Here is a 10,711-nt window from a genome sequence, read left to right on the forward strand (position 1 = left end):
TAAGAAAGATTCATGAGGCACTCCGGAATTCTGAATGGGCAGCAACTGTAGCAAAAGAGGTTCAAGCTTTGGTTAACAATGAAACTTGAGAGATCACCACCCTACCACAACTGTTGGATGCAAATAGATATTCTCTGTGAAATATAACACAAATGGGAGTATAAATCGATACAAAGCTCGACTTGTGGCAATGGGATTTACACAATCATATGGAGTGGAGTATGAAGAGACTTTTGCGCTCGTAGTCAAACTAAATTCAATTAGATTTACTCTCTCTCTCTCTCTCTCTCTCTCTCTGTTTCTCTCTCTCTCTCTCTCTAAATTTAGATTGCTCACTCCATCAACGAGACATAAAGAATGTCTTTCTAAACGATAAGTTGGAAAAAGAAATTTATATGCAAATCCCAGAAGGAGTTGAATCAACCAACACCTCAAATATGGTGTATCGGCTCCAAAAATTCCTACATGGAGTCAAACAATCTTTCAGGTCATGGTTTGATAGATTATCTCGAGTTGTCAAGGAAGATAGATTCAACTAATGTCAATCATATCACATTATATTTGTCAAACACTCAACAGAAGCAAAGGTAGATTTATTTATTACTTATGTCAATGATATTATTATCATAAGAAATGATTATGATTAAATTGATCATTTAAAAGGACCCTTGGACAAGGAATTTGAAGAGACTTAAAACAACTCTATTATTATTATTATTATTATTATTATTATTATTGTTTTTTTGGATTTTGGCTTAATCATCTAAATTTTTTCTTTTTCATCTCTTTTTTAATATTTTATCAGAGTTGATAAGTATCAACCAATTTGAAATGTCAACTTTTTCATCTTTTATTTTATTCTAATTTTTTTTAAGTTAAAAATTATGTACTTAATAGTTAATATCATCTTATTATTTTTCAATTTTTTGAAAAACAATAATATATTTTTGGATGAATGTATAAAATATTTTAAAAGCAACCTCCAAAAAAATAGTCAAATTGAAATTCCACTATACGTTATCTATTGCCACTTTTTTCATCATTGACCATATTTGGCACGCCCGCGCATTGTTTTCTAATACAAATTTTCCTTGAATTTTTTAATTTGAGAAGAATTTTTATTATATTAAATAATATAATTTAATTAAAATACACCGAATATTCTATCTAATTCGTTAATCATAAATATTATATATTAAAATAAATTTATTTTTATTTTAAAAATTTATAAAATAATACAAATAAATGATAATGATGAATAGATCGTGTAAGACTTTTTATTAATAATAATTATTTTAAAACTGCATATGTAATTTAAACAATGTTTATTGAAATTATAAAATATATCATTGAACTGATTTTTCATAAACAATATAGAATAGGGGATGTCTACTAAAAACTCACTTATTAAATTTGAACAAGACAAAATAGATTTGTTGAATCTTGGCCTGTTCTCATTGTTTAATGACAAACATATCAAAACTCTGACTAGTTACTAAATTAAATGAATATACTAACTAACATTAAATGATTTAAAAGTGATTCAATTAAAAAAAACTATATGTGTAATAAAATAATACTATCAAATAATGAGATTATCTTATCCAACAAAAGAACCTAACATTCTTTAACAATAAATTTATTTAGAACTTATCAAGTTCCCTTTTATCCATTTTTATGTATGAAATATTTCTTTCACAAATTATTTATATATATATATATATATATATATATATATATATATATATATATATATATATATATATATATATATATATATATATATATATATATATATATAACATAATTAATTGAAAATTTTCAATTTTTATCTAAAATCACTTGAATAAAAAACACATTTCTAATAAAAACAAAAGAGAGAAAATGAGAAAAAAATATAAAAAGGCATTTTATGAATAATTTTGGCAACTTACCTAATTTATAGTGAAATTTGATATCATGATGTCATGTTTTATAGTAGTAACAATCTTTAAAGTTAACTACACTTATTTATACACATTAATTGATTGTGAACAATTTTGTTAGGTAGAATCCAATTACAATTACAATCACAACATCATGAATAAAGCATTCAAATTGTACAAAAGTTATATGTGGAACATGGACCCACATACGTAGGATACCACCTTAATGTTAGTGCCTTTTCTTCTTTTTCTGTCCTTCAACAATACCAACCTTGTCTGTCTTCAACTCCTTCCCCCTCTCTCTTTCACTTTTTCCAGTGGTGGGTCGGTGCAAGTTTCCGTTTTTCTTCTCTTTCTCGCTGTCAAAACCATACCCAGTTGGAAAAAGCTTTCATTTTTTCTCTCTATAGTCTCTGCCAAACCTTGTTGAACCTTCATAGTGTTTCTGTTTCTCAAGGCTTTTTTTATTTTCTCATCTGGGTTATGCAGAAATCATTGAGTTCTGTTTGAGTTGGTTGGTGCCAAGCTTTTGTGTCTCTCAAGCTTTTTCTTTGTGATTATCAATCTTTTTCATTAAGTTTAATCTTTCACTTTTCTGTTTCTCTTCATATTGGAAAAAAGTGGAGATGGAATCTCTGAACTTGGGAGCTGTAAATCTGTTGCTAATTGTTTCGATTTCACTTTCCTTTTCTGGAAAGAGTGGATAACTGAAATTTTCAGCTTTTTCTATGAAGTTTGAGTTAATCATTAAGGTCTGTGCATGAACCAAAAAAAAAGTCATTGATATACCTTTCTATCCAAAGGAAGCTTATATTGTCATAGATAGAGCTTCACTCTTTTGTGAAACTAAGGGGACTGAAAATTGAATTCATAGATGCTTTGTCTTTTACTCTCTCAGCTTGATCACACGAAAAGAGTCTTTTAACAACAGGTACTTAATTTTAGCTGTCATAATTTTCAGTCTTTCGTTACATATATATGTCTGTTATTAAGAACTTGATTTAGTTTCATAGTCTTCCATATTCTGACACAATTTTGTGCCTTGAGGAGTTGATGATTAAGATGACCAAACTACAAACTACTCCGGACTTATTTTGGTCCAAATATGGATCAGGTTTGATTAACTTTTTAAGTCTAGATGGAGTGTGTTATTGAGTGTAAACCCTTTAACCATGTGGCTAGGTTTTTTGATTTAGTTGATTTAAACAAAATTGTTAGCATGAAGAGATTAGTTTGGTCTGCATCAGTCCCTTTTGATTAGGGTGTTGCTCACGTACACTGCCGTCTTTGAGGGCGTGTAAGACGAATTACCGCACATGGCCTAAATTTTGTCACGCTCATAAAATCTATGTCATTGATAAAAAAGTGGTTAAATAGAACCTCTAATTATTTTGTCATGGTTGAACCGTGGCTATCATACACATGGCCTCTAAAAATTTAAGACGGCTTTGCTCACAAACATTATGTTGAAGCATTTTTATGAGTCTTATTAAGGGCATTTGTTTATTGAATGTGTTTGTCCATCTATAGGTTATGCAAAATTATACCACTGAGGAGTTTTGTATGAGCATAGTCAACAAAAAGCCAGGGAAAAGAGAAAGTATTCAAAAGAAGTAAGTCAACTGTGTTAAATCCAATCATCAATATGGCAAAGAGGTCTCAAAGATTCCCTGTGCAGTATGAGAAAGATCAGTCAGGTTGTATGTGGGGATTTATCAGTATGTTTGATTTTCGCCATGCCCGCTTTACTCGGAAGTTGATTGCAGATAAGAGGCACAACACCAAGCATGCTCTTGGTAACTATGTCTATATCTACAAGGAATGTCTGTAATGTATGTTAAATGTATAATTAGATTTTCACTCTTTTTTTTTTGTTTCGATAGAGGCTATACCTACCAAGAACAAATTTGAGGCGTTGAGCAATTTGGATGAAGAATATCAAGGCAATTTTGTAAGTTTGTCAGTCCAAATCTCGATGATTTTTCTTTCAGCAAAAATTTGGACAAGTTACATTAAGTTACGATTTTCTAACATTATGCGTAGTCATTTGTTGATGTAATGTATCATCTATGTTTCAGGACAGAGGAGAGAGTACGAGACTAACTACGAAAACGGATGCTGACAAGCTTAGTGTAAAGAGACTCATAGAAGAAGAGATGTTCATTGACCGGGATGAAATAAAGGATCAAAGTAATAATGTAGGATCAAAGCGAGCCGAGTTAGAGTCTCGAGATTCCCTGAAGACAGATTCCAAAAGAAAAAGAAAATCACGCAAGAGCCGAGATATGGACACCAATGATGTGAGTGTAACTTTGAAATCAGATTTCTCAGATAATCAGCACTTAAAGCAACATTCAAGAGATAATCTAGATTTGGACAAGATAATGGAAGATTTTTGTCAAATCGAACATGCTTGTTCCTTGATGCATGACGACGATGATGATGATAGCAAAGTTAATGCTCAATCGAACCAAAAGAAGACCAATTCGGAAGAACTTGCAAGAGATGCAATTCATGATTTTGTGAATCAGAAGATATTGAGTGGGAAAGATTGTGTAGAAGATAAAAAACTTCTTTGCTCACATGAACTCATGGAAACACTTCAGGTCATAAGCTCGGATAAGGAATTGTTTCTTAGACTTCTACAAGACCCAAATTCACACTTACTGAAATATATGCAGGAGTTGGAGAATGCTCGAGGGAGAAGTGAAAAAGAATTCAATTCTGTTGCTGATTCCAACTTCTCCGAACAAGACCTTCGCAGTCTAAAACAAACCAGGGAGATTGTCAACCGAAAGCATCGTAAATTTTTCTGGAAAAAGGTAAAGTCTCAATCAAAAGTAATTGCAAAGACTGAGGTTCCAAATAGAATTGTCATTCTGAAACCTGCAACAACGGGCATGCAAATTTCAGAAAGTGAAAACAATGTTGCTTCGTCGCCTGATTCGCGTGATATTGTCCCTTACAAAGGTCCTTCTTCTATGAGAGTTGGTTCGCATTTTTCTCTTACAGAGATAAAAAGGAAATTAAAACATGCTATAGGAAAGGAGAAGAATGGAAGCTGTGAACTCCCTGCTGAAGGTGAAATCAACGGCTCAAGAGGCAAGGCGAATGGTAAAGATAAAACTGGAATGAAATCTCCTAATAAAGACCGTTTCTTCATTGAAAAAATCGCAAGACCTATGTTTGATGTTGTGAAAGGAAGCAAGACTAGTACATTGAAAGACTCCAAATTTAATGCGGAACGTGAAAGTGGTTCTAAGAAGGAAAAAGTTTCTAACATTTACATCGAGGCTAGGAAACACTTATCTGAGATGCTAGAAAATGGAGATGATGACACAGGCGTTTCTAGCAGGCAGATTCCGAAAACCCTTGGGAGAATTCTATCTCTTCCTGAGTACAACTTTTCTCCTCTTGGAAGTCCTGGAGGGAATTTGGAGCATCATTGTGCGAATGGCATCACACGTGCGAAATTTTCCACTTCAGATCAAATAATCGAGGTTAATGACGATAACTTGTCTCCCAAGCAAGTTACCTCTATCGATCAAACAGATCAGGAAACAAGCATTTCAGGGAACCAGTCAAGTGGTTGTGATGAAAATGAAAGATCTAATGAAGTACCGGAAATTGAGACAAAGTCAACTTTCTCGCATGATCTTGGTCACGATGATAATGTTGAAGCCAGATATCCTGTTAGAGATGACATTGTTGCTGAAGGTACGAGTTCAAAGTATATGATTTAATTATTAGATACTGTGATAAACTATAAACTTTGGTCTGTGTGTGCTTGCATGCATTTACATATATTCTTTCATTTATCTTTTCTTCACTTTATGCAGGTAATGTCGAACTCGCAAAAGATATAAACGTTTTGGAATCTTCCTCGGATCCAAATGACTGCATTGATCGGAAGGACCAAAATAACGATGCCTCAGAAATTCCTGATGATACTAGATTTTCTGAATGTTTGAATGAGGTAATTTCACTACTACATTAAATTTGTGTAAATTTATTTATTTGAGGATAAATTGGCTATAATCCAGAAATATAACCAGATACAATGGACCCTTCAAGATTTCTTAAAGTCTCTTTAACTGCATGATTTTATTTAAAGTAAACTATCATTTACAGGATGTGAAAGAAGAGAACCAACCATCATCTCCACTGTCTTCCCCTTCTCACTCTTCCATCACAGAGAAAATCGAAGAGCTAGAAAGTAGTACAGATGTATCTGGTCGACCAAGTCCGGTTTCTGTGCTCGATGTACCATTCTCCGATGATGACCCTGGCCATTCCACGTGTCAGCCTGGTAAAATTCCTGCACTAGAAATCCTCTAGCTATGTTCTTAAAATTTAAAATAATATTTCAAAATCCAAAACTAAGAAAAGAAATTTGTAGGTTTAGATTTTTGTCCCTTTATTACATGCAGATAGAGAAAAGTTGGATGTGTTTTTGAAGGACCAACTACCCTTTTTATTTACTATGATAATTTTAAACTGATGACACATTCATTCATGATTTTTAGTTAAACTACGAGTGCAGCCACTACAAATTCGATTTGAGGAACAAGAGAGTTCATCAATGGATCGATTTCGTAGAAGAAAATGTTGTTTTGAAGAAAATGAATTGATATACGACTACATAAATGCTGTCTTCAACGCCTCTGGTTTGACACAAGATCAATTATTGATGAAATGTCTTTCCTCTAACAAGATACTAGATCCTTCCTTGTTTGATCAGGTAGAGTTCTTCTCGAACATGCTTTTCCACGAGCAGAAGCTCCTATTTGACAGTATCAACGAGGTTCTCATGGAGGTTTGTTGGCATTACTTTGGAGTATCACCTTGTGTATCATTTGTAAATCCTAGTATAAGACCAACACCAAATATGAAAAAGATTATTGTCAAAGTTTGGGAGGGAGTGTGTTGGCATGTCCTTCCTTTGCCGCCTCCACATACTTTGGAACAAATTGTTAGGAAAGACCTGGCAAGAAATGGAACATGGATGGAACTTCGACTCGATGCTGAAACAGTTGGTTTTGAAATGAGTGACACCATTCTTGTAGAACTGATGGAAGATGCAATATTGAGCCTTGTGAGTGAAAGTACAGAAAGTTAATGTTCTGTGCTTCAATTTGAAGTGAATGACAATGATAACAGCATTAACATGTAGAAGACAACTTGGTGGTTTTCTCTCAAGCATGCTGTTAAGTAAGTTCATGCAGGGGACAAAAAATTGGTCAGGAAGAATAATGGGGTGTCATAGGCTTCTTTAACCATACCTGACTAATCTGATATTGGATAGCATAATGTGAATGAAGATAATATTCAATAAGGAACCATAAAAGCCAAGTTGCAGCTGCTTCTGGCAAAAGTACTAAAATACACTTGTTTGTTTTTGTGACAACAGATTAAGCAACAGTTTTATTTGGGTGAAGGATTAAGTTGTTTGATAGTAGAGTTTGTAGAGTTTGATTTGCTGATCACATTACCCGGTGTGTTGATTTTTTTTTTGTTTGACACAATACTTTGTATATTTGCTTTTTGGTTAACCTATTGTATTGAGTGTGTGTGTGGAAATAATGAAATGTGAACTCAGCTTAGCATAGTATTGTATCCAAGAGAACAAGTAGAAATGTGAATAATTCAAATAAGAATACTTCATAGTGTTTTTACATATTCCATTTCTAGGAGTATATATATACCCAAAAGATAAATGCTTGAAGAATTAATTAAAAAATGATGTTATAATGTGTTCAAAATATGCTAGTGATGTAGTTTTCAAGCTACTGTTTACATATGTTGACACTGAAATAATCAAAACACTAATAAGGTCATGTTTGAAATTTGAAAACTAAAATAACTCACTAATGCTTGTCTATTAAAAACAAAATCTGATTTACATAAGCAAGTTAATGTGTTTTACAAGAATATTTTAGTCTACAGAAGTGGCAATTAACCTCTCAATCCAAATGATGCATCCAAAAGAGAAATGCTTAAATACAGTCATGACAGCCAAAAGAAAAGTACTGCATTGTTGAAATCAGCATGACAGGTGCAAAATATGCTATAGAGCGAAGCCTTACATCAAAAAGGTTTAATACTAGTGTTGCTTCCTTTTCTTATTTCCCAGTATAGGCGGTGTCAAAGGAACTGCTGCCTTTCTCTTGGCAAAAGCATTAGTTCTGCTTTCTTCTTCGTCGTCTTCGTCATCATCGTCCAAAATGTCACTTGCAAACGGAGTAGACTCTTTCGCAATATTGGCTGCTTTTCTTTTATCAGCATCCAATTTGGCGTGCAGTTTCCTTTCAACAGGGTCATTTGAGAGCCCTACATTGGATTGCCGCGGAACTTTTGCGCCTAGACCAAGCCTGCCAACATAATAACATCGGTATATATCAAATAGATTTGCAGGAGCAAAACTGCGAACAATTTAACTGTGGTGATGATTATACTGACTTATGAGGTCTACTCTCCGTATTCACATTAGTTGTTTCATCATCTGCGGATCCGCTCATACTCTTTACCCATACCTCAGCCTGCCAATCAATATAATTGACAAGTAACTAACTCACAGCAGCATCAAGAATATAACATACTCTAAAATCTAAATGAATGCAGATCAATACCATAACAAATAACTCACCACCCACTTCGTCATAGACATAAAGTATATAAACCTTATTCTCTAATCTCTATTCAAATCAAGACACAAGGAAGATAATAATTTACCAGTTTGAAGGCATTGTTCAACTTAACAATTGGGGGTGGAGCAGTTTTCTTTGGGTTCGCCGGAACACTCATTTCGAGCTTATTGTACCTTGATAAAATAAGAGAAATAATGATTATGGTTTTGATTGAATGAAATCGATGATTACAATGTGCGTAGAATGCATTTTATATAGTGATTCTAAGGTAACTAACACAACCAACTAGCAAAAATCAAAATTCATAAATCAAAAATCAGAAACTCTTCATCAATTCAACATCAACAAAGTATTAATAAAAAAAACACCTTTGAGGAATATTGAATTAGGAAAGAAAAAAAAACAGAGAAATGTTGTATTAGTTAAAAGCAAAACAGAGGAATAGACTATTAAATTTTAATTTTAAAATAAAACATAAGATTAAAAGAAGAAAAGAAGAACTTAAAGGTACCACTACCAACAATCTGAAGAGAAGACGGCGACGCTGGATGGAAGAACAGACGGCGGAGACACTGGGTGGAAGAACAGATGGCGGCGGAGCTGGACGGAAACACAGAAGGCGGCGGCGCAATAAGACTGACAAGCATGAGAGTGAAGCGAACGGAGAGAAGGAATCGAACGCCAGGAAGAGGAAGATTAGATTTTAGGACTGAGAGTGCAAATTGACCAAAATACCCTCAACGGAATTTTTTTAATAAAAGAAAGGCATTATGGGGTTTTCATTATTTAATTTTAATAAGCAAAATTATTATAATTTAAAAGAGAAAGCATATATGCTACCGCTTCTACAATTCGTACGATCTAAAAGCGGTCGTGATATAGGATTTCATAAATATTACTTGTTTGCTTAAATATATCTTTTTTCGATTTTGATGGTCTTTTGAGAAACTCTTCTGAAGGTTAGATCATAGATTTTGTTGGAAGTTGTGGGTTCACCTCTAATATTAATGTTGAGCTTCAAGTCATTTCTCATGGTTTTGATATTGCTTGGAATCAGAATTTTATAAATGTGATGTTCGAGTTTAACTCTCAAACAACTCTGAAGTTTATTCAAGAGAGTGTATCTTTTGCACATCCTTATGTGTCTCTGGTAGATTATATTCAGTCTCTTACTTATAAAAAGTGACAGATTTGCATATATCTGATTCTCTTTCAATGTTTGCAGTTCAGATTCTCATATGTTCTACATGCTCTTCACCAGACTTCGAATATAACAGGATGTTGTCTATAAACACAACCACAACTGGTCTAAATACGGATGAAAGATTATACTCATGTATTCCATAAACACTTTAGGCGCATTAAACATACCAAACAACATTACAGAATACTCGTAGTGATCATACCTTATTCTGAAAGTAATCTTTGGAATATCTTCAGACTTCATCACATGAATCTGATGGTAACCAGAATGCAGATCAATCTTGCTAAACACATAATTACCTACCAATTGATCCATCAAAACATCACTCTTATGAAGTGGATATTTGTTCTTGATAGTCATCTTATTCGATTGTCGATAGTCCACACATAGGCTCATCTTACTGTCCTTCTTCTTCACTAATAATACCGGCGGACCCCAAGGCGAAACACTTGGACTAACAAACTTCTAGTTGCTTCTTCAATTCACTCAACTCTAAAGCAGACATACAATAAGGAGTCATCGATACAAGATTGATATCAGGTACTAAGTCTATAGTAAACTCAACTTCACGCTCCGACGGTAATTCACTAATACATCTAGAAACACTTCTGGAACGTCACATGTAACACCCCGATAAAAATAAGATAATTATTTAATTTAAGTTAATAATATATTTATTAATTTCATTAAATAATTGGAATATTATTTGGAATTATTATTATTGGAATAATAAGTTGGAATTAGAAAAGGTCCCATTTGGTAAAAGAGAGTTTTCACGTGAATACAGAAAAACGACTCTAAAGTGGAAAAAGGGCAAAGAGCCAGAGAACAAGGGTTGAAGAGAGGAAGAGCTCAAAGCCGAAGGATTTGCCGGATTAACTCAGGTAAGGGGGGTTTATCGTCGTTTAATGGGTATTATGGGTTAACATGTACTG

At 33.4% G+C, this 10,711-nt stretch overlaps 2 protein-coding genes across 5 annotated transcripts; one reads left to right on the forward strand and one right to left on the reverse strand.

Annotated features, from left to right (window-relative positions):
* The first annotated feature begins 2,079 nt into the window (after window positions 1-2,079).
* LOC127127082 (uncharacterized) lies at window positions 2,080-7,584 on the forward strand. Of its 2 annotated transcripts, XM_051056187.1 has the most exons (8): window positions 2,080-2,856; window positions 3,456-3,721; window positions 3,809-3,876; window positions 4,004-4,531; window positions 4,607-5,642; window positions 5,765-5,901; window positions 6,057-6,234; window positions 6,452-7,584. In XM_051056187.1, the coding sequence occupies exons 2-8, from the start codon at window positions 3,571-3,573 to the stop codon at window positions 7,042-7,044; spliced, it is 2,691 nt and encodes an 896-aa protein (XP_050912144.1). In that variant the 5' UTR covers window positions 2,080-2,856; window positions 3,456-3,570; the 3' UTR covers window positions 7,045-7,584. The 2 variants fall into 2 exon arrangements, with proteins under 2 accessions (XP_050912144.1, XP_050912143.1); XM_051056186.1 differs by having other exon boundaries at window positions 4,004-5,642.
* Window positions 7,585-7,780: 196 nt separating this feature from the next.
* LOC127127083 (uncharacterized) lies at window positions 7,781-9,306 on the reverse strand. 3 transcript variants are annotated; one of them, XM_051056188.1, is made up of 4 exons: window positions 9,090-9,306; window positions 8,658-8,745; window positions 8,385-8,464; window positions 7,781-8,296 (listed from the first exon to the last, which is right to left on the reverse strand). In XM_051056188.1, the coding sequence occupies exons 2-4, from the start codon at window positions 8,727-8,729 to the stop codon at window positions 8,029-8,031; spliced, it is 420 nt and encodes a 139-aa protein (XP_050912145.1). In that variant the 5' UTR covers window positions 8,730-8,745; window positions 9,090-9,306; the 3' UTR covers window positions 7,781-8,028. The 3 variants fall into 3 exon arrangements, with proteins under 3 accessions (XP_050912145.1, XP_050912146.1, XP_050912147.1); XM_051056189.1 differs by having other exon boundaries at window positions 9,087-9,299; XM_051056190.1 differs by having other exon boundaries at window positions 8,658-8,741; window positions 9,080-9,299.
* Between the last annotated feature and the right edge of the window lie 1,405 nt (window positions 9,307-10,711).

The sequence above is a fragment of the Lathyrus oleraceus genome, chromosome 3 (assembly GCF_024323335.1).
Source record: "Lathyrus oleraceus cultivar Zhongwan6 chromosome 3, CAAS_Psat_ZW6_1.0, whole genome shotgun sequence".
Taxonomy (NCBI): Eukaryota; Viridiplantae; Streptophyta; class Magnoliopsida; order Fabales; family Fabaceae; genus Lathyrus; species Lathyrus oleraceus.

Excerpts from the sequence above, each read along its gene's own strand:
- LOC127127083 (XM_051056188.1), bottom strand. The coding sequence starts at position 8,729 with ATGAGTGTTCCGGCGAACCCAAAGAAAACTGCTCCACCCCCAATTGTT. Across the intron at positions 8,465-8,657 it reads TGAACAATGCCTTCAAACTG|GCTGAGGTATGGGTAAAGAG; the intron begins GTAAATTATTAT and ends ATTGATTGGCAG. Across the intron at positions 8,297-8,384 it reads ACGGAGAGTAGACCTCATAA|GCTTGGTCTAGGCGCAAAAG; the intron begins GTCAGTATAATC and ends TTATGTTGGCAG.
- LOC127127082 (XM_051056186.1), top strand. The coding sequence starts at position 3,571 with ATGGCAAAGAGGTCTCAAAGATTCCCTGTGCAGTATGAGAAAGATCAG. Across the intron at positions 5,643-5,764 it reads AGATGACATTGTTGCTGAAG|GTAATGTCGAACTCGCAAAA; the intron begins GTACGAGTTCAA and ends CACTTTATGCAG. Across the intron at positions 5,902-6,056 it reads TTTCTGAATGTTTGAATGAG|GATGTGAAAGAAGAGAACCA; the intron begins GTAATTTCACTA and ends TATCATTTACAG.